The sequence below is a fragment of the Typopeltis vanoorti genome, chromosome 1 (assembly GCF_054136105.1).
Source record: "Typopeltis vanoorti isolate ZY-2024b chromosome 1, IOZ_Tvanoo_1.0, whole genome shotgun sequence".
NCBI classification, from domain to species: Eukaryota; Metazoa; Arthropoda; class Arachnida; order Uropygi; family Thelyphonidae; genus Typopeltis; species Typopeltis vanoorti.
In genome coordinates, this window is record NC_143549.1 from 101,298,132 (window position 1) to 101,322,938 (window position 24,807).

General features: G+C 35.8%; 1 protein-coding gene across 1 annotated transcript in view; it reads left to right on the forward strand.

Annotated features, from left to right (window-relative positions):
• Positions 1-24,807, forward strand: part of LOC150110257 (dynein axonemal heavy chain 5-like) — a 972,373-nt gene that overhangs the window by 157,445 nt on the left and 790,121 nt on the right. Inside the window, exon 21 of the mRNA XM_090394637.1 lies at positions 20,343-20,544. Coding sequence (XP_090250763.1) covers positions 20,343-20,544 — 202 coding nt within the window. The remainder of the gene's footprint in view (positions 1-20,342; positions 20,545-24,807) is intronic.

A 24,807-nucleotide genomic window follows, 5' to 3' on the forward strand; every position in this document is an offset into this window, starting at 1 on the left:
ATACTATCATTCACACTTTCTACATTCACACTCTCATAATTCTCATGTACAACCTTGCCGTTTCTTGTCATATCACTATTTTCTTCATTCTGAAGTTTGATAAAAATATCACACTCACGATCCGAAATACACTTCAGTTCCTCATTCTCCCTACATTTTCTACACACATTCAATCCTTTAATATCATCTATCCATACTCCGACCGCACTCCGCAAAGCGTACATTTCACAGCTAGTACACTGACTCATTTCTTTTATACTACCGTTCTTTGATAAAGATGGCGAACCATCATTACTGGTCACCATTTTCCTTCGTACAGGTGTCATAATTATTGCAACGTGTTTTATCAAATAATAAGTTATAACACACCAAAAACACACAAATAGATGCACTAAAATATGCAAGGCAAACAAAACTACACAATATTAAGTAATTTTATCAACGATAATTGAAAATAATACTTATCTTATCAGGAGCTTGCACGAACACTACACACTACGATATAACCTCGAACTCACCCCTCGATGCGACTATAATAATAATGGAGCCTCCGTAGTTCAGTATACACGAAGCCCTTTAGTTAGAAAAACATGGGTTTGAATCCCATGTATGATGCGCATAATTTTTACCAGTCCTCTTCATTTGAATTTGAGTTAGTAGGCCTAATACAGAAATGGCAGGGCTTTTCCTCCAGGAAACAGGCAAATCAGTCCCATGAACACACATGAAACAGTTATAGGACAAGAAAGACAATAAGAAACCATATTGTTCTATAATTATACCTTAGTAAAGTAGCATTGCTATCCCACCAATCATTAGGTTGAGGAGGGTGAGAGGGAATAACATTAATTATTATTATTATTACTACTACTAATAATAATAACAATGCACCTTCTGTTCATAATAATAATAATAATAATTTTAATTAATTAATCCTTTTATATAAAGGATTTCTCAGAATATAATAATAAAATATATAGGAATTCAGAGTAAAAATATTGGAAAATTTGAAAAAAAAATCATCATTCCTGAAGTTTTTTTCAATTATGTTTGACTTATATATATTTATATATATATATACTCTTGTTTCTGTTATTCCTGAATGACAAGAACACTAAGAACACTGATGAGTATACACATGGGTAGAGCCTCCGTAGCTTAGTCGATATATAGACAAAGCCCAGGTTCCTCACATCATGAAGATTCCTTTTCATGATGTGAGGAACGTATATTTGGTCTCTTTTGACTAAATGCAAGTTAGCTGGTCTCGTACAGAGGTAGAGGGTTTTTTCACCCAAAAACTTGGGTTTTTCATCCCTCAGAATGGGCAAACCAGTCCCGTAAACACACACACACACACACATCCTGACACAAGACATTCCTGGAATAAGGATTAACCAACCTATTCCATTGGGTTTCGGCTTCAAATGCCTACACGGTGAAGTGTGGGTCTACGCATGAGAATAAATCAACAACAATACACATGGGCACATTTCTGGGTTTTGAGGTGGGTACATTTCTAGGTTTTGAGGAGGTGATTAATGCAGTTTGTTAAAAAGGGGTTAGAATGTTCTCTTGGAAAATTATAAAATAGGAATGATGATTAAAGAATTGGAAAAATTAAAAAAAAAAAAAACAACTTATAAAGCTTTTCAAGCATGCTCATCTTTTGTTATGTTTAGATGAGCAGTGGTTGGAAGTCACATTCGAACTTGGTTGGCAGACCATAGTTAGAAAACACAGTGCTAAAGGAAAATGGGATTGGGTTGAGTTGAGTTGTTTTAACTTAAGGCTGAAGCAACTGGCCTTAAATCACTGCATGTGATTTAAGCCTCCGTAGCGCAATTGGAAGAACGACGGTACATTGCGCTCTTCGATTGGAATAGGCCTAAGTTCGATTCTCGTCGCGACGGGAGGAATCTTTATCTGGTCGATTTCAATCGATGGTGAGTTAGCCGATCTCATACGGAGGTAGCAGGGTTTTTTCTCCCGGAAAACTCGGGTTTTTCATCCCGCATACAGACAAATCGGCCCTTCAGAACACACGCAATTTACAGACAAAAATTACTAGTTGTGGTGGTGTTGGAGGTGGGCGGTAGATGGCGTTGATTCGTAGTAGAGGTAAGGTGTAGAGACAGTTGAAGATGTCCTCCCGCGATGAGTCTTCGGACTCCTTGGAGGTATCAGGAATAATAATAATAATGTGTTTTTCTATCTGGCTCGCTTGTTTTTTTGGCAAGAAAAAGCAAAGTTTCAGGGAGGAAAAAAACGTTCTGTCCTTGTATCTTGACAGAATAGAATAAAAGTAGGATGCTAAAGTCCTTTTCAGAGTTTTATTAAATGAGGTGTAGAATTTTTCACCTCTCAGTTTCTGTAGTTTTGTACAAAATAAGTTTAGAATGAAGGAGTGTTTTTTTTGTTTTTTTTTGGGTGCACATTCACACCTAGGTTTTTTGTAGTTTTCTACTTTCTAGATGAGATTTTTCTTAAAGTTTATTTTTCTGTTTTGAGTATTCGAGTTGATAACATGGTTTTATATCATTTGATCAGAAGTTCAATGTCTTTCCATATGTAAGTATCTGCTGCATACATGTGCTTCGACCGAATCGACTTTTTTCTCTTTCATACACTTTCATACCTTCCTTTCAACAATAACACATTTCAATTAATAAATGGTGTTTAAGTATTATATATAAATGAGGGAAGTGAAAGGTTCATTGTTAATAACTAAAACAACACCTGATGCAAAATGTAATGGAAGAAAAGTTTATGGATAAAAGATTCCAAAAACTATATTTTCCCCACTTCTGAATAACATCAATTAGGAGCTGACATGTGGCAGTCAACATTAACATAAAATTTCACAAAAGCGGTTGCTTTTTGCAAAATTAACTGACCTAGATTTAATTTTCAATATACTACATTTGTTTAAATGCAAGTACAAGCACCGTGAATTTTGATAAACATGATTATTAAGTGCAAAATACAAGCCTTCAGAAATGTATCATGCTAATTTATGCCATTTTCCTACAAGGTGTGCCAATGTTAATTATAGTGTCCACTTATATCAAATTCAGACTTTTACAAGAAAACATTATCCATTACATCAAACAGTGATATTTTAAAACGCTTAATGTTGGAATCATTTTAACTCATTCCATGTTTGAAAGGTGTGCTTCTAACACTTTCAGCCAAGAGACTAATTATATATTGTGTAAGACACAATATATAATTAGTCTATGTATGCAGGTTACTATGTATGCAGGTTACTTTACATGGGGAGGAAAAATCTACAAACAGATTAATGGTACTGCTATGGGTTCCCCCCCTCTCCCCATTTTTAGCAAACTTTTACATGGAACACTTTGAAGTACTTACCACAGCTACATACAAGCCACAAGTGTGGTTACGCTATGTAGATGATGTGTTTGCCATCTGATCACCATGGACAAGACACTTTGGATGCATTTGTCACCTACTTAAACCCCAAAATCTACTTCACAGTTAACGGTTTACCATTTCTTGACATGTTAGTCACCCGCCTTTCAGATGGATCACTATCTTTTTCTATTTACAGAAAGCCTACACACACAGGAAGATACCTACATAAACAATCAGATCATCATCCAGTCCAACAGTATGGCATTTTAAAAACACTTACGCACAGAGCCAGACCCATTTGTTCTAACGATACAGCTCTGACCACAAAACTCCAATATCTGCACCATATGTTCTTAGCCAATGGCTATAATCCCTACAAAATACTACATAGGCCCATTACTCTGTCCTCTCCATTTCCATTCCCTATATTAGAGGTACATCAGAAAAGATAGCCAAAGTATTTAATGAAACATGGCCTTCGCACTGCTTTCAAACCTCATGTCAAGCTGACAACTCTAATTCGTTGGCCTAAGGATAAACTTCACCCTTTAGCACACCCAGGAGTGTATGAAGTTCCTTGTGACTGTGACTTGGCCTATTATGGGCAAACAGGAAGATCAGTTAACATTTGCTTGGAAGAACATGAAAGATACATTCGCTACTATAACTATGGCAAGTCGGGACTGGCAGACCATGCTTTGGACACTCCTTCACACAGGATTAGATGGAGGAAAACGAACGTGCTATTTAGAAGTCGTTATAGATCTGAAAGGTTATTTTTTGAGTCAGCAATGGCTTTGAAGAATTCTCCCAACCTTAACAAATATGGTTACATTAATTTGCCGAAAGTTTGGAAGACCGTTATCCTAAGAGAAACCCCTGCATAGCTGTTATTTTTTTTTCGTTAGAGAGCGCCAAAAATAGGACTTTAGGTCTTTTGTCCTTTGCAATTATATCGTTTCACTCACTCACTGTCGTGTTCACAAGTGTGTTGTGTTCTGATGATGCTAAGTTGAAAATCAGTGAATTATAAGCTAATAAAACATCTCTTTGATAAAATTGTGTGGTGTTGTTAAGACTGTGAAAAATAAATCATAGACCCATTCTTCTGATTCATTTTTGAGCTGCAACATCCTTGAAGGAAATAAACAATGTGCTCTGCCCTTTGATTTTATAGACTACCAAGTGAGGAGATAAAAGGCTTATTCCCATTCCAGTAGCCATACTGTTATGTTCTTTACTTTTAAAGTCATTATGGTGCACGTTCTGCTATAACTAAAAGTTGTTTTATCAAATACTCCCAGTGACTTAAGCTGAATGTACATCGAATCATTTATCTGTATCACAGTTTCTGTTTCTTGAAAATATTTTCTTTAATTCCTGAGTAGATTACTTTTAAGTCAAATTAATTTAGAAAGAAAATTTCTTTCTGAGTGATTACCAGCACCTATGGTTTCAATCTTATTTAAAAAACTAATGACAAGCACTTCAAAGAAATGGCAGCTTGAGCAAACACCAACTTATCAAAACTGGTGTTCCTCAAGGCTCAGTTTTAGATAAAAGTAAAAAGACTGGGGATGCTGTTCAATGGAATTGAAAGGGAATCTAATCAGCTATGCTGGTAATATGGCAATAGTTTTCTCATCAAGCGACACGCCAACCTTAAAGCTTAATGGAGAATCTGATATATTAAGCCTGCATATATGGTTCAGTGAAAACAAAATCAAAATAAGCATTCAGAAAACTAAATTTATCCTATTTGAACTGAAGGGTAGAGAAGCAGTCCAAATAAATATCATACCACTTCCTGCAGTCGGAGGAAGTGATTGCATTTGCAAAGCTACTCAATGGTCTATAGCTACTAGTATCTAGGCATTCACGTACATCATAATCTAAAATGGAAAACCCATATCCAAGCTGTTAGAAACAAACTAAATTACACATTGGAGAACCCATAACATTAAATGCATAGTATCTCATAAATTTTGACAGACTATATTATACATTGGTGTACTGAAGAATTCAGTATGGTATTTGTAGCTTAGAGGAGCATACAAAAGTATCCCTTGGCAAATTATACAATCACATTGCAATTAACAACTAATTTAATTCTCCTCAACCTCAGGTATATATACCTTTATGGCATACTTATCTTCTTACACAGAAATAAACATTGCATTAGCCTCATTGACTAGCCATACCCCCCCCCCAGGCATGATGGCCTACTTTTCCAGAACCTCAGTACAAAAGTATCCTAGAGTGCCATTTCACATAGGACAACACCAGGAGAAGACAATATAAACATGGAACTGTTCAAAATTGCAAGTGAAATATTTAATGAAAGAATCCTAAAATTCTTTAAAATGGTCTAGATTTCTGGAAAAACCCTAAACTATTGGAAGAAAGCACTGATTATTCCAGTTTATTGAGAAAGGAATGAACATGACTTCAATAACTATAGGGGAATAGGTCTCCTAAATGCAGTGTACAAAATATATGCAGGAATATTAAAAGAGAAACTAATCAGTATTGCATGATGATGGACTACTAGAAGAACAAAATGAACTCTGAAAAGGCTGTTCTTGCATAGACTCAATTTTCACTCTATAATTATTAATTGGACAAAGAAGAGAATTTGGAAAAGAAATGCACTTGGCCTTCATTGATTATGAAAAGAAGCCTTTGATAAAATTAACAGGCAAAAATTATTTAAAATATTAACCGTCTATTGAATATATATATATATTCATATTTGTATATACCGACTATAACCGAGACTATAATAACAATTAAATTTATTCAAAATGCAACATATTTCATCGGATTGTCTGACTTCTTCAGGCATGGGAACATAGAAAGCAAATAGATACTATAAGAAACATCGTATCACTATAAAAACGACTATTATAAAATTCAGTTTGCTTTGAACTGTAGCTACAGTCCGTGTTGAAGTTCTATTGTTAGGCAGCTGCGTGCATCTGGTTTCACTAGTGTGCCAATATTGGATAACAGAGCTGAAAGAGTCTGGTAGTGGGTAATGGCTACTCGTCGAAAACTATTAATAAGCATCTATACCACCGCCATCAAAACAACTCAGAAACACAAGACAACCCCAAAGGTTATATCTCCTTACCATATATCAGCTCACTCTCCCCGAAACTAAGAAGAATTTTACGAAAGTTCAACATAAAAACCTGTTTGTTCTTTACTCTTCCTAAACTAAGATCGATTTTAAGCAAATACAAACAAGCTCACAACCATCTACAATTCCCAGAAGTATACAAAATCACGACTGCGGGAAGTAATACTATGGCCAAACTGAAAAATCCATCCTCCTATGTCTGGAAGAACACCAGAGGGACATTGCCTACAAAAGAACTAGAGCAAGTGCTCAAGCCATGTACTGTTTTCAGTAAACACAAATGATGAAGGCCGTCAACATGAGATAAATTGGACAACTTCAAACCTTCATATATGCCGTGGCGAGGTGGAGTGCTTTATAGTAGAGTCTAAGGAAATTGTTATGGACCATCATCACATAAATAATAACCTTAGCTATAATCTACCTGACTCTTTCAGCTCTGCTATCCGATATTGGCACACTCATGAAATCAGATGCATGCAGCTGCCTAACAATAGAACTTCAACACAGACTGTAGCTACAGTTCAAAGCTAACTGAATTTTATAATCGTCGTTTTTATAGTGATACGATGTTTCTTATAGTGTCTATTTGCTTTCTATGTTCCCATGCCTGAAGAAGTCGGACAATCCGATGAAACATGTTGCGTTTTGAATAAATTTAATTGTTATTTTAATCTCGGTATATACAAATATGAACATATCCCAATTCCGAGTTAATATATATATATATATATATATATATATATATATATATATATTAGGATAACCAAGCAATTTTATATGCTTGGTTATTTTAGCTCCTAATCCCAAGTATGCAAACAATTAAGTTTGCGCCTGAAACAAAGTTCAAGTCTAAAGATGGTACAACACCAGGGCAACTTATTGTAAAGGTGGGTAAAGCTCTGATCACTATTCTTAGTATTTTCCCATAATGTAAAGCACATCTCACTAGAAGATGTATACTGCAATGCATTATGGGTGGGGTCATTACCCAGACCGGTTTCAACCTTTTTTGAGGTTTCCTCAGTGAGTAGCTAGACCCTAAATACCAAGGTTATAGTCCTTATAAGGACTGGCTTAAAGGGGCGAAGCAAGAATGCTTTTCATATTCCCCGTTATCTGTAGAGGGCAGTGTAGGGATAAGGTGTTATTGAGCTATTAAATTAAAGCTCTGATCATGGCAGGAGGGTAACAGCAATAGCCGAGCCTCAGTTAGAACTTCATTAGCTACAGCATTGCCATCCATTACCCTCCAAGGGTTTTGCGGTCACGTTTCGGCTCCCCATACCAAGGTTTTAGTAATACAAAGCCTTATCAACTTTACCTATATAAGTTGCAACAAGGTGTATTAAGTTTTAATAAAAATCTCTGGAGGAGATATTGATGGGAATAAATTTTTTAACTTGGGTATATTGTATATTAGGATAACCAAGCAATTTTATATGCTTGGTTATTTTAGCTCCTAATCCCATCAATATCTCCTCCAGAGATTTTTATTAAAACTTAATACACCTTGTTGCAACTTATATAGGTAAAGTTGATAAGGCTTTGTATTACTAAAACCTTGGTATTTAGGGTCTAGCTACTCACTGAGGAGACCTCAAAAAAGTTTGAAACCGGTCTGGGTAGTGACCCCACCCATAATGCATTACAGTATACATCTTCTAGTGAGATGTGCTTTACATTATGGGAAAATACTAAGAATAGTGATCAGAGCTTTACCCACCTTTACAATGAGTTGCCCTGGTGTTGTACCATCTTTAGACTTGAACTTTGTTTCAGGCGCAAACTTAATTGTTTGCATACTTGGGATTAGGAGCTAAAATAACCAAGCATAAAGCATATAAAATTGCTTGGTTATCCTAATATACAATATACCCAAGTTAAAAAATTCATTCCCATATATATATATATATATATATATATATATACACATATACACAAGAAATTAAAAAATAGCAGTCAAATTAGAATAAATATTAGAATGGAAAGACATATCAAGAGGAGTGCAGCAAAGATGTATCCTGTCACCTCTGCTTTTTAAAATATATATATATATATATATATATATATATCAGGGGCAAATATTCCTGGTGTGCTAGGCATGCAGTGCTTGTCCACGAAATATCAGTATTACCGATATTATATTTTTGCATTCATTCCCGTTAAAGACTTCCCTAAATGTTTGCAGACTTCGTGTGATTCTTAAAATTAAACACAATATACTAATGCTTCATTGCCTCTTCATGAGGATAATGAAGCATTAGTGCTTCATGAAGAGGGCACTTTTTGACGCGTAAACATTGCATCACATTCGCGTTAATAGTCCAGGTGTGCTCTCAAAATGCATTACACCTTTGAGCCCTTTGAAAAGATATAAAGAGGACGCAGTGGGTCATCTTAGTGTTCTAGTAGAACTCTCAATGTGATCTCAGCCTCACCTTCTCAGAAGGCGAGGCTGAGATCACATTGAGAGCTCACCCAGCACCTAGGGGCTGTGATTGGTTATTGTATCAACCAATCCAATTGAAAGTTGTCACTTGTCATGTGTTGAGCGCTTTCTGTATCACGCTCTTACACGTTTTCTGGAACTGAAAATTTGAAAGTGGATGTTAGGAGAAAAAAACAAATGTTTCTCTTGCTTGTGCAATATAGCATCTGTTGAGGTTGCAAAGTTTTTTAACAGTATAGAGACATTTTTATTCTAGTCTTCAGAAACAACAGACAGTTAAAAATATCTTCCTGAATGAAAAATGAACATTCTGTGTATTATAAGACGTTGTTGATCTACAAAAAAATATCAGAATATATGAGATTGATAAGACAGACAAACTGCTGATACTAAAAAAAAACAAAAAAACTATTGAATTTAGGATTCCCGAAAGTGTGGATAATTCCAATAATGATCGGATGTTATGTACACTGAGTCTCAGTAAACAAAAGAAAATTCTTGAAAAATGGAGCAAAATATACACAAACCAGAGAAATACACATAACATGGGCAACAAATTTTACAAAATGATTTGCCGCTCCATCAAACCATATTTATTCCTGCCATACTCTCCGTCTCCTCGTAAGTTTTTTTTTAATTATGCCTTCATAAATTCACTTATTCATGTCTAGACTTTATAGATCATGCTATTTGCTCTACCCAGCAACTTATAGGACACATATATTACAAATGTTAATTATTAATAATTCGTTTACCATTAATGAAAGTATTTCTACTCACACCTATTCTTTCCTTTCGTTTTGTATTCTCACGTCTTTTAAATGATGGTTCACATATTTTCATCTTTGAGTATTTCAAATATATCAACCAAATATAGCACTCTCCCCCTTCATAGTTGTTTTCTAATAAATCCTAAAACAAATAGATTGTTCCCCCCCCACTCTATGCAGAAGTATTCAAAGTTATCCTGCAGTTAATTGCATTGGACCAATTAAGATGAGTGTTGATGTCGATAAAAATGCAATTATACAGTCGTGCATCCGCAGAAGGGGGGGGGAATGGGGAACCCCCGGATCGAGTAAAAAAATTCCACAGATTATAATCATAAAAGTGCTTGAGATATATAACCTTACATCCTTGACCATGGGACGCTTTTTCTGTCTTAAAATTTTATTATGAGTTGGCCTGTTTCGGTCCATGGCAGTAGCCATAGCACACGTGTTTTATTGCAGCAATAAAACATGTGTTCCTGTTTTTTGTTCATAATTTTCTGATTTGTAAAAAAAAAATTCATTACTGTTATGAACAATGACCAGTTTTCATTTTCCCTCTGTGTCTAGTGAATCACTGAGTGAAGTGTGAATTGTAAATTTATAATGAAACAAATTTAAACAGAAAAATACATTTTTAAAAGGTAAGTGTATGTAATTTAAAATTATTTTACTTGTTAGTTTTATGATTTTTTTTGCTTTTAACTGAAATAATTTAACTTAGGATTTTTGGAATTAATTAATTAGTTGATTTTTAATAAAATATGCCAGTCAATTTTTTTTTATATATGAAATTGTGCTAAAAACTGTATTAATTCAAAATACTTTTTTTCCCCAAGAATTAACGATCATTAAAATCTATGTAAAATGAAAATAATGTATTTATAGTTTACATCAACAAATAATGACATCCAAAAATGCTAAAAGATGTTTATTGATGTATTTATTTAATTACATCAGTAATAATAAAAATGTATTGAAGTAGTTATTTGTCTCCGAGCTTTGCCCCCCCCCCCGGAAAAATTTTCTGTCGATGCCCATGCATACGGTCAAAAAATGTTCTAAACAAAAATGGCTAGAACATCTAAATCAAATGGATAAAAGCATGCTGCCAAATATCTAACGGATATAAAATAAATGGAAAAAGAAAAATTGGAAGACAAAGAAAACGATGGTATGAGACCAGACAGGCCACTTGGCCCAAAATCCATGATAGGAAGAAGATTATTACACCACTGTGTAATGCAGCAATAGCTCTAGAATTTTGTAGTAAAAAGTAAAATGTATATATAATTAAATGCACTATATGTAAAATAACCATAAATATATGTAAATATATTTCTCAGAATTTCTTCATTGTTTAACAGAAAACATCAAGTCTGAGATTTTGTCCCAGTGCATTGAATTAAAAATAAAAAAATTCAAATATTTTGCAGTAAGAGATATTTAAATCTTAGTCTGTGCCATTTGGACAAAATTTTGAACTTGTTAATTTTGTTGCCCAAATGCTTTGGTATTGGGCAGTTGCCAAATGCGCCAGTGTCAAGATGTTTTCTCAAGTATTGAATTTATCACAGTATAAAGTTACTTAGTTATGAATTTGCCTAGGACAATAAAAGCCTAGCTATGGTTCTGTGTTCACACTCAGATCATCTAATCTCCCACGTACTGGATTGATTCATTCAGAATCAGCAGTAATCTCAGCCATGTTGTATATTGTTATTAATGGCTGAGGAGAATGGTAACAGTTTGCTAGTTGATTAAACTTTTCAGTAGATACACAGAAAATGCAAAAAAGCCATTCATTATATAAAAATCAAGAAAAAAACATCGCATACAAATTTTGATTAAGTTGTTTGAATTTAAAAAAGAAAAGAGAAATAGAACAGTATCAGAAGTGTAAATAGTTGTCTTTAAAATGCCAAATATATGTATCGTTATAATCTTCAGTCATTATGTAATTAATTAATTAAATACAATTCACAATACTAACTCACTTGTACGAGGGTGGTCTGAAAAGTTCTCAGCCTAATATGAAAAAACGAATTCATAATTTCCAAAATATTTTTATTTTTCAACATAATCTCCCTTAAGACTAATACATTTATTCCAGCGATGCTCCATGCCATTATCCCATCCCTGTAGTACTTCTCAGTAAGATCTACAAAATATCACCTCTTAATTCGAAGAAAAACACTGACCAGCAAGGATGAGTTTTAGTTTTGGGAAGAGATAGAAGTCATAGGGAGTCAAATCTGGGAAATAGGGTGAATGTTCCAACAATTCATAGTGAGTCTTAATTTTCCCATTGCCAAAACACTTTTGTGGGCAGGTGCATTGTCCTGATGAAAAATTATTTTTTTCTTCTGCAAACCGGGTCTTTTCTCACGAATTTTTTCATCTGGTTAAAAGATCGGAATAATATTCCCCAGTTATTGTTGTATCCTTTTCAAGATAATTAGCATCCCAAAACACCAATGCCATGACCTTTCCTACTGATGGAACTGACTTCTTTGGCACTGAACAACTGGCTTCTGTCCACTGTTTTGACTGCTGTTTGGATTCTGGTGTGGCATGGTGAATCCAAGTCTCATCCATAGTAATAAATCAACACACAAAATCAGTTTTATTCTTGTTAAAATGCTCCAAGCACTGTTCAGAGCTTTTCATGCGAGTGCATTTTTGATCTGCTGTGAGCAAGTGCAGCACCCGTCTTATGCAAAGCTTTTTCATTTGCAATTCTTCATGCAAAATATATCCTACACAGTATTTTGAAATAATGTGTAGGATATATTACGCCTATAGTCTCAGCAATTTCTTGCACTTTGACTTGCCGTTCATGAAAAAGCCCATATAAGGATTCTCCTCGTGATGATGAGAGTCGAACCCAGGTCTTTTCTAATTGAAACGTGCAATGTTCCTCTCTTCTTCCAATTGTGCTATGGTGGCTCGACTAAATAAAATAAAATAAAAAACTTGTAAATAAAATATGTTTATTTTATTTAAATTTTATTTATATGTTTAAATGAAAAAGGTAAAACATTCAAGATATAACCTTTCCCCTTGTCACAGAGTAAGTTTTAAAGAGATACTGATTTTCAGGAAAATACTTATATGCTTAAGGTGTCAGCAGTAAAATATGATATTTATTTTACATATTTTAATGCTTTTAACTATGTTAGTCCATGAACAAAGAAACTACTACTAAAGAAGAAATGAAAACTACTAAGTTTTCATTTCTTCTGGAGGATTATTGAGCTCTTGGACAAAATTCCTAGATCCCTAGATCAGGGACAAAAATCTAGCTCCCACCCCTTTGTTAGCTGCACATAAACTTAACTTCCACAGATGCCCCCATGTCCTCTGCCCACCTTCCATATAAAGAAATATATCATCAGTTGATAACCTATAACAGGCCCTCCTTGGCCTTTGAGTGGTAAGGAAATAAATACTGCTTGGGAACTGACAAAGAAATAGATAACAGCATCAATGTGTAAGTGTATTCCAAAAGCCAAAAGGCTGAATAAGGTAAATGTAAAATGGATGAATGGGGGGCTTAAGCTGAAATCTGAAAGAAGAAGAAGAAGAAGAAGGTACTTTGGAGGCAGTACAATATGAATAATGGTAATAATCAGTTACATGAAGATTATAAAGAACAAGACAAGTGAGTTCAGTTAGTAAGGAAAACAAAAGTGCAGTATTAGCAGAAATTGGCAATCAGGCAAAAAAACACTAGTGAGTTTTTTCGATATGTGGCAAGTAGAAGGAAGAATAATTATGGTAACATGATATTAATGGATGAAAATGGTAACTCTTGCAGAAGACTTTGTTGAGGTGTTCAGTGATCAATTTATAAGGGTGTTTCATCATCATCAGGGTGGAATCATGGGGAGCTCAAGTGTTGAGGACATAAGAGAAGGTGACGTCATTGTGAGAGAGCAGAAGGTATTTGAGGAAATAAATAACTTTGATGTAAATAAGGTGATAGGATTTGATGACATATTACCACCTGTCTTAAGGGAATGTTCTAGGGAATTAGCAGTAGCATTACAACATCACAGGTTCCAAAGGAATGGAAAGGAGACTAAATTGTTTCACTGCATAAAGGTGGTGATTTGTAGCCACAGCTTTTGATAAAGCTGTGTCTACAAATTATAGCTCTGTATATCTGGAGTTGTGATGAAAGTACTAGAGAGAGAGAGAGAGAGAGAGAGATGTTGAGAAGTTGGATACAGAAGTGGGCTGATAACAGCAGTATTCTCTGTGGTTATCAGCATGGTTTTTTTTTTAAAGGGAGATCATGTATTATTAATTTATTTATGCACTATAACAAGATGACAAAGAATCTCGGACAAGGGTGATGCATATACTTAGATTTAGCAAAAGCTTTTGATACACTGCCACTTGACAAGCTCTTAAATAAATTGAAACAGGTGGGATTGAATGATAGGCTTCTGAGTTGGACCAGTGACTGGCTGCTAGATAAGTATCAGAAAGTTGCATATGGGAGTGCATCATCCGAAAGAGGAAGGTCACTGGTGGTATGCCGCAGGAGTGAGTTTTGGGACCATTGTTGTTCAATTGGTATATTAATGATATTGGGATGGGTTTAAATGGTGATATACAGCTGGTTGCATATGCTACAAAATTGGAGAGAGCAATGCAGAGTTAAGCAAATGTTATGGCCTTACAGAAGGTCTTGAATAGACTGCATGAATTGGCAGGTAAGTGGAACTATCAGTTCAATGATGTGAAGTGACTAGATTGGCATGATGAGATAGCAACTGGAAGTAAAGAAAATGAGTTTCTTGAGTTTTTGAGGGATAACTACCTCAGACAGTATGTAATAGAGGGCACACGAGGATTAACGTGTGCCCTCTAATAAATCACCTCATTTATAATTACATCAGAGGATGTAATTATAAATGAGGTGTCAAATCATCCACCAATTGGTGAGAGTGACCATGAGGTGATTACCTGGGTGGTTGCCAGCGGTGAGAGGAGCCCTGTGAGAAAAGGGTATATGTGGCACTACAAAGGGGGGGGGGATTATGAAAAGCTCAGGAGAGAGCTTGTGGGAGTAGCATGGAATGAGGAGTTAGCTGGAAAAGAGATCAATGCAGCTTGGGGGACTTTCAAAAACTATCTAGTAGATGCAAGGTCTAAATGTATTCCAAGGGTGAGAAGGTTAAATAAGGTAGGTGTGAGATGGATGAATAAAGAGATTAAGCATGCGATACAGAGAAAAAGGGCATTGTGGAGGCAGCATAAGAGAAGTTGAAATAATCAATTTCATGAGGTCTACAAAAACCAAGCAAGGAGGATGACTTGGTTGGTGAATGTAGCTGAAGAGAGGTATGAACAGCAGTTAGCTAATGAAGCCAAAAAAAATCCTAGGGAGTTCTTTTGACATGTAGCCAGCAAAAGAAAGAATGATTATGGAAGGATGACATTGATAGGAGAAAATGGTATAAAGACAGCTGTTGCAGAATGTGTGGTGGAGATACGTAATGAGCAGTGCATAAAGATCTTTCAATCTTGTGAATGTGACTTCATGGAGAGGTTTAAAGCAGTTGATGATGGGGAGGAGAGACTGACTGTAAGTGAGCAAGAGGTGTTTGGGGAGTTGAGTAAACTAGATGTAAATAAGGCTGTGCCAGACTTGATAATATATCACTGCGTATTCTGAAGGAATGTGCCAGGGAGTTGACACCTGCCTTGATATATATGTTTAATATGAGTCTTGCACTTGGTCAAGTTCCTAAGGAGTGGAAGGAAGGCAAGATTGTGCCACTTCATAAAGGAGGTGATCGAACTCAAGCATCAAACTAGAGGCCTATCTGTGTGTCAGGTGTTGTAGTTAAGTTGTTGGAGAAGCTTGTGAGAACTAGGATCCAGAGTTGGGTTGACAACAATGGTATTATCTTTGATGGACAGCATGGATTTGCTAAAGGGAGGTCATGTTTTAGTAATCTACTTATTACAATAAAGTGACTGCTTCCTTGGACAGAGGAGAAGGATATACAGTAACATACTTAGATTTCGCAAAGGGTTTTGATAGAGTACCTCATGATAAGTTGACAGTCAAACTAGAGCAGATGGGGTTGGATATTAGATTAGTGCATTGGATTGGAGACTGGCTATCTGATAGGTATCAACAAGTTCTGTAGTGTATGGGGGGGGGGATATCCAGGAAAAGGAAAGTCACTAGTGGAGTGCCTCAGGGGTCTGTTTTAGGGCTATTACTGTTAGCTCAGTGAATGTGGCGTTTACACAACACGGCACTTGGCTGCACGAAGGAAGACTTGGTTTTGAGTCTAGTCAGTGACTAGAGGAAATTTTTCTAAGCCTTGTTTCGACCGGTTCCCGAGTTAGTCGATCTCTGGCACGGGCAAGCGGGTTTTTCCTCCCGGAAACTCTGTTTTTTCGTCCCGTAAACTCAAGAAAATCGACCGTAGAACCCACATTATTTCAGACAATGAATATATTGTGTTAGGGTTAGGGACCACGAGATGGCGGCACATTTGAGCCGTCTCTCTTCACTGTGCACCACTTAATTAGTGATAGCCTTGGGCCATCTATCTCTAATTATTACCAGTGGAGATTGAACTGCCCACTTGGTCTCCAAAAGTTAGATAGGGCTAAATGGCCTCGTCTACTCCCCGTATAAGGGAATAAAAAGGCGTTAGATGATTTTTTTTTTTTTTACTGTTTAACTTGTATATTAATGATATTGGTTAAGATTTGGATGGATATATTCAATTGTTTGCAGATGATGCAAAGTTGGGACAAACCATAAAGAGTAGTGAAGATGTTGTGTCCTTGCAAGAAGACTTGAATAAATTGAGTGAATGGGGATGGGAGTTTAATGTTGCAAAATGTAAGGTTTTAAAATTTGGAAAACAAAGATGGGATGCAAAATTTATGCTTTATAAGAATATATTGTTGGAGGTAGAGGAAATAAGAGATCTGGGGATAATAATGGATTAGGATCTAAAATTTAGGGGACACATTGCCAAAATTGTGAAGACAACACAAAGGCTTCTGGGAATGATGCGGAGTACACTGACGTGTAGAAGTAGGGGATTCTTGTTCCATTGTATAAGGCTTTGATTAGGCCACACATTGACTATTGTGCCCAGATTTGGTCACCGGGTTTTCAAAACGATGAAGAGATGTTGGAAAGGGTCCAAAGATGACTGACTAAAGTAGTGTCTGACCTCTGGAATGTTGAGTATGAGGAAAGATGGAGAAGATGTAATTTGCAGAGTCTGATGGAGAGGAGGAAGATGGGAGATATGATAGAGACCTACAAGTTGGTAAGGGGTTTTTATAAGATCAATGCTGGAAAAGTGCTACAGAGAATAGTGGGAGATCAGGGATTTTCCAGGAATGACCAGAGGTCATTCCTGGAAACTGTATAAAGACGGTGTGTATAAATGTGTATAAATCCTCATATTGATTAGGGGAGTGAGAGGCAGATTTTTTTCTTGCTGAGTTGTGAATGATTGGAATGCCTTGCCTGAGAGTGTGATGTCTACAAGGAGTTTGAGTGTGTTTAAGACCCGGTATGATGAGATGTGTGTGTGATAAAAGTACCTCCCAGATGAGTCTTTGACTCCATGAGGTCTTGGGGTAATAATAATAAGTGTAAGGTTTTGAAATTTGGTAAATGACGATGGAATGCAAAGTATATGCTTGGTAGAGAAAAACTTTAAATGAGGTTGAGGAGATGAGAGATCCAATTTGAGTGCTGGTGGTAGTGGACAAGGAGCTGAAATTCAATGCCCACATAGCACAAGATGTGAAGATGCCTTGATTGCCATTATCATTGTCATTATCACATCGGATAATGGCAGTGATGTGGAGGACTCTGAGATGCAGAAATAAAGAGGTTATGATGCCATTGTATAAAGCCTTGATCAGGCCTCATATTGATTATTGTGCACAGATTTGGTCACCAGGTTTTCATGGTGGTGATGAGGATATGTTAAAAAGGATCCTGAGAAGATTCACAAAGGTGATCAGTGATCTTTGGAATGTGGAGTACAAGGACAGATTGAGAGAATGTAAATCGCAAAGCCTCATGAATAGGAGGAGGAGGAGGGCAGATATGATTGAGACATATAAGCCAGTCAGAGGTTGACATGGCAGAAATTTTATTAGTTTAATAGAATGAAACCTAATAGAAGAGATTCTATTAGGTTGACATGGAAGAGATTTTTCACAGAATGGGAGAGGGGGGATATAATAGAACAGGAGTCTATCCCTCTAAACTGTATAAGGAGGGTATGAGCAGAGAAGTAAGGGCCAGGCTTTTTACATGGAGAGTGGTTGGTGAGTGGAATGCATTGCCTGAGTGGGTGTTGTGAATGTAGGCACGATGAGTCCGTTTAAGGCATGGTTAGGTTGTAGTCTCCACGAGTCTCTGACTCCATGGAAGTCAGATGTAATAATAACAATATATCTGAACAACATCTCATTGGTAATTTCTTAAGAAATGTAATTGTTCTCTAAACTATGGTAAAGTGAGGTCCAAGCAATGCAAAATGTTATGTAGTACATTTTTTCTGAGACTCAAGTGTCATTAACACTTGATCTACTAGAGAAGAATATATTGATTATTTCTTGCTTCTCTATCTGATAAGTATGTCTTTGCTCTACCTGCTAGTTACAAAATAAAATGAAATCACATATAACTGCTGTGATGTTACTTTTACAGATATGGACAACTGTTTAAAGAATCCTCACTTGATTAGGTGTTTATATTTATAATGTATTCATGCTTTCCTTTATATCTCTGATAGTGCACATGCATTCCTAGTGGCATCAGTCACTATCTCCTTGTCATTACAGTGTAGCAAACACAACTTTGTGAACTTCTGTGCTAACAAAATCAATCTTGTCTTAGTTTTCATTGAAAAATCCCACTTTACTTTTCCTTACCTTTGATAATGTCTGCATCTTTAAACAAGATCATATTTTCTTTCTTGAAGTGACTTACTCATGTAGCCTTTTCTGATACAAAACACACTGCTTTCATAGCATTCAATTTCCAAAAACTAAGTGTCCTTTTCAACTCAAGACATAGCTTCTTATCTGTACAGCCTAACATTGTAGAACTTATAAATCTTCCTGACCTTCTCATACTATTCTCATATTTGAGGTGGTGGCATACCAGAATGTCTCTTGAAAATGTTTGATATATTCCTGATGATGGCACACTGTTAATAGACTATCCTCTTCTGAACTTCATTTTCCAAATAACATTTTATTTTTGTTTTATGTCTTATTTAAATATTTTTATAAATGTTGTTCCACCAAACTGGTCACCATAATTCCTCCACTTCAGCATTTAAAAATCCAGCAGTTATATAGTTACAGGAACAACTTATTATCCCCATTTTTTTTATTTTCATTCCATTTACTTCTGTTTTGTAGAATAGCCTTCCTTACCATTTGCCTCTAGGATGATGACCTTCAGCTGTTCAAGAAATATATCTGTAGGTTCCTTCTGCATCTTGTTTTAGCTTAATGTATTTTATATGCTTATCTAACTGGCTAAGTAGACAATGTCTCTCCTTGCTTATTGGATGCCTGATGCAGATTGACAAAAGCACCATGTTTGGTTTCTAGAGTAGGGTTAATGAATTATCTGACTCATCTCATCTACATTACTTATCTGCTATAGGTTTTTCAACATTTCGTCGATAAGTTTGTGCTAAAGATATATATTATTTGATTCTGATCATGTTAGCAGAGCCTTCCATCAGTTATTAATTATATTTAATAAACTAATGTTTTTCAGATGGATATGTTGTTTTTAGATGTTGTTGAAACCAAAAATGTAGTTATGTCATGTATAACATACACTCTACAAAGTCAAAAATCTTCCACAACCTAATTATTTACATTACTTGCATTTATAATTTTTTTATGTGAGTCCCAACCACAAAAGGTTGTAAACCTACAGTATCTGAGTACAGTGGGTGGGATAAGAGTTTTTTGAATTATTTTTTATTTATTTTATAAAAAACACCCTCCCCCCCCCATAATTTGGAAACCCTGTTCTAGAGACTAAATATGGAACTTTTTCAAGCCACTTTCGATTTCAAGATTCTCTCTTTGAATGCTGCACAGCACTAGTGGCATCGGGGACTTACCAGAGAATGGCTTCTCGAATTAGAGTTGGATAGCACAGGATATTGTTGGAGGCCTAGGCCTCTTCTGGTCCTGTTTTTAGTGTGAAATTAGAAAAATAAAATTAAAATACTATCTCTAATAAAAAATAGTGGTCTCACACCAGGTGATGAAATTCATCTTCCACCTAAAGACTGAAAACAGTCATAGACATTTCTGCTGATGGTTGGATTTGAACCATTTGGCCAACCAGGTCTGCAAACTGTTTCTATTATATAAGGGCTGAAAATCATAAATTAAACACTGCTATTTATATATGCATGATCTCTATCATTTTGTAATTTGTTTTTTATAATTAATATTCTAGCATACATTGTAATTTCCTGAAAAATTAAAAGCTACGTAATTTGTATATAATATATATGCATTCTTATGCAATTTTTCCCCCTTAATGTAGGAAATAAACAGACAGTTGGCTAAAATAGGTAAATATGACCACGTGTGGAAATTAGATCGGGAAAAGGAAATAAAAAATTTTCTGTTAAATAATCCACAGCTCATGGACTTTGAAGCTCAAATTTCCTACTATGAATCAATTAAAAATGATATATCAAATGAATTAGATATTGTTCCGGTAGGATGTGTAATTCTGTGTACAGGTATTTGATTTTTATGTACTATGCTTACTCTTTTGCATTACAGATGATTTGCAAATCACATTAATTTTTCTTGCATGAGATTTAATAATGTAAGATGATATTATTTTGTGAGGATTAATCAGCTAATCAAGTTTCATTAACTGATTAATCCTCAATATGCATCTCTTTCTTAATTTACAAGTAAACTCTTCTTCATAAAATGCAAATTACTTCCCTAAAATAATATTTTTATATGACATTAAAATTTTATTTTAATGGTATCGTTGCAGTGGCTTGACAGGATTCTGACTTAGAGGCACTCAGTCATCATCCCACATTAAGAGCACAAAGCCCTCTTTTGTAGTACATGAATCTAAAGGCATTCGGTTCATGCATTTACTACAGTATGACCTAGGGACTATCAGCCATACTTGCCACTACAATTAATAATGCAGACATATTGCTCTAGATTACTACCAGATCATTTGTGACCTTGCCAACACCAGGTCAAGACATCCAGGTTACTGTGATGGGGCAGGGTGTGAAAGTTTAAATAGAGTACACCACCTCCTCATGATTTCAACAATGCCTTCATTGGTTATTTGGTTATTACCACTGCCAGATCTTTTCAGCTCTTTGCTGTTTCCTTGCACAACAGGTGACCATACCTGTGCACAATATTCCAGATGTGGTGTTATTAAATTTGCATATCTATTTATGATAAATACACGGTGTGTGTGTGTGTGGTTAAAATTTTTAGACGGTATTATTTTAAATTCTCTCTTTCTTGTTTAGTGCTCTGGGACAAAATGGTGGTGAGAAGGAGGCCACTGTATAAATTGGTGCAAAAGACAAAATGAATAGTACAGTACTATGAGTATAATATGTATGCATGGGAAGATGTTGCAGATGTTTATTTGGAGAGGTCGAATAAGAGAGATGAGTATGCAGGAAGTGTAACATGCTGATCAACAGCTAGGCTTGTTTGAATAAGAACAGGTAACATGACATGGTAAGTGAAACAAACAGATGTGAAGAAAGAAAGAAGGTGCAACTGTTAAGAAAGAGTACAACTGATGATACGAAACGCATGCCTAATGTTAAGAGTGCAAAATGATGATGAGAAAAAGAGTGCAACTGATGATAAGAAACTGCATGCCTAATGTTAAGAAAGCAGGTAAGAATGACATTGAAAACGAAGTGCAGTTAATGCTACAATAATGAGTGAGGCTGACAGAAAAAAGATGAGGACAACTGCTTGTAAGTTAGAGAGAGTGAATGATAACAAAAAAAAGGGATGCAAAGTTTGAAAGCAGAGTTGAAGATGGGACAAAAGATGAAGTATACGCAGAGTGAAATGAAAAGAATTGTAGATATATATACAAACAAAAGAGAGATGAAGACGGAAATGAATGACGACTGTATGAAAGAGTCGATGAATGACTCATGAATGGCATTGTATGTGGATTCAAATATTAGAAGTGTGGTGAATGAGAGGATGCACAAGATTTGTTTTTCTGGAGGATAGAATGAATATGGTGACTGAAGCATTGGATATGAAGAGTAAACAAGCAAAAGAGTTGATAGTGGTTAAAGAAAGAAATGACAGTTGGAAAGAAGGAAAATGTAAGAATGGATATCAGGAGGTTGTTGAGAAGAATAAAAGTTAACAGCGTGGGAAGAAAGGTGGTCAATATGTTTCTCATGTTTTGATCAAAAATGATCAAGGATGGTATGTTAGGGGAAATGTGTGAAGAGAAAGGAATGCAGTTTGTGAATGTGTGGGATGAGTTTGAGGGATGAATGGAACTTTATAACAGTGATGGATTACATTTTGAATGGTATGGGCAGGAGTCATCTGGAGAGACTGCTGCTGAAAGGAAGAGTAATGAATGCAGAGATCCAAGCAAGTAAGAAGTGGTGGGAAGAGCAGACGAGTAAGAATGGAGGAATTGAAGGAGTGCTTATGAATGCAGAAATATGAGTAGTATGAATGTGGAGAATGATGAAACAAGACTGATAAAACAGACAAAGAAACGGGAATCACTGTGAACACTGGGATACAGTATGAGAAAGGTCAATGCTTGATGAGGAAATGAAATTGAGAAGACAAAGGAATGGGATGGCTAGGAGGTAATGAGAGAAGAAATGGCTAGAAGAAGACATGGAAAAGTCACATCTAATAAGTGGCATGAAACTTGTTTATATCCCAGAAATGTTTATTATTATTATTATTATTATTATTATTATTCCTGATACCTCCAAGGAGTCCGAAGACTCATCGCGGGAGGACATCTTCAACTATCTCTACACCTTACCTCTACTACGAATCAACGCCATCTACCGCCCACCTCCAACACCACCACAACTAGTAATTTTTGTCTGTAAATTGCGTGTGTTCTGAAGGGCCGATTTGTATGTATGCGGGATGAAAAACCCGAGTTTCCGGGAGAAAAAACCCTGCTACCTCCGTATGAGATCGGCTAACTCACCATCGATTGAAATCGACCAGATAAAGATTCCTCCCGTCGTGACGAGAATCGAACTTAGGCCTATTCCAATCGAAGGGCGCAATGTACCATCGTTCTTCCAATTGCGCTACGGAGGCGCTTTTTTATTGTATATAAACCTCCTACGGAGGTTTATATACAATAAAAATTTGGAAAAAGGGGAATAAAATTATTGTGTTGATTTGAGTTCAGAAATTGGTATAATAAGTTTTTTGTGAAGATATAAAAGAGAAAAAAGGGAGGTGGAGAGCTGTTGATGATAGGAAAGGAGTTGTGCCCATGCAAGGAAGAAAATGAAGAGAGAAATAGTGTCAATAGTTTTACCAATGTGATGTGAGAAAGAGGTAAATAGAATGAAATACTTAGTGGGTATTCCTACAGACCTGGTAATGTGAAATTCAGTGAAAATGAAATGTATATGAATGTCACATTCAATGTGCAATCACTTTTGTACTGTAGCTGCATATATAGTTTGCCTCTGGGAATTAATGTCCCTTTTTTTGTGGTCACAAGATTCAGTGCAGATACAGTGTAGTGAAAATGTGAAAATTTGCGGAACACATCACAGACTTTTTTTTTGCTAGTATAGACACTATTTGCAGTCACCCTTTGATTTGCTGTAATAACTGTAACAACAAAATACCTTTTGGTAAGTGATTTGTGTAAAAATACCGAAGGATTTGCTGTAGCAAAAAAAAAAAGTCATACTCATGTAGCTATAAAAGTAAAACTGTTTTTAAGAAACTATTTGTGAAATGTGATATTTGTGTATTGCTGTCCCTAAAGAGAATTAAACTGTTGTCTGCAGTAAAAATTTGCCAGCCTGGTGGGCCGAGTGGTCAGCGCATCCACTCTCCAGCCAAAAGGCTGCGGGTTCGAATCCTGCCGTGGGCATGGATGTTTGTGATTGTCTGTGAAAATACTAGTGATGATGGGTAGTAGATGGCATTGGTGTAGATGTGGTTCAATGTAGTTGGTGGATTGAATGGTAGAGACAGAGAGTTGTAGAGTAGATTCCCTTCCTTGATGAGTCTTTGGACTCCCTGGAGGTGTTATATAATAATAATAATAAGCATATTAGCCAAGATGGCAGCATAAAATAAGTGGTAATAAAAAAGTGAGTGCATTGTGAGCAGCAGTTAGTTGAAACCAAAAAAACTCTAGAGAGTTCTTTTGATATGTAGCCAGCTGAAGAAAGAATGATTATGGAAGGATGATATTATTGGTGAAAATGGTAAAAGAATAACCTCTGTGGAGGATATAGTTGAGATATTTCATTTTTTAATGTGACATGTGGAGTTTGAGTGCAATGGAAAGGGAGGAGAGACTCATTGTGAGTGAGCATGAGGTATATGGAGAACTCAGTAAACTTCATGTTAATAAGAGTGTGAACTTAATGATATATCACCTTGTATTTTGAGGGAATGTGCCAAGGAGTTGATATCTACCTTGATACACTTGTTTAAGACAAGTCTTATATTTGGCCCTGTTCCAAAGGAGTGGAAGGAAGACAGGATTATATTGCTTCATAGGCAAGACACACACTTCACATTATAGCCCAGTCTGTGTATCATTTGTTGTGGTTGAAGTGTTGGAGAAGTTAGTGAAGTCTAAGATCGAGAACTGGGTTGATGACTGGAAGAATTGGATTAAGGTATGGTTTGGTGATCTTTTTTGTATGAGAGAGTATAGACCTCCTGCAAAGAAGCCTTTGACTCCATTGAGGTCGAATAATAATAATAATAATAATAATAATGGCAGTGGCATTTTCTTT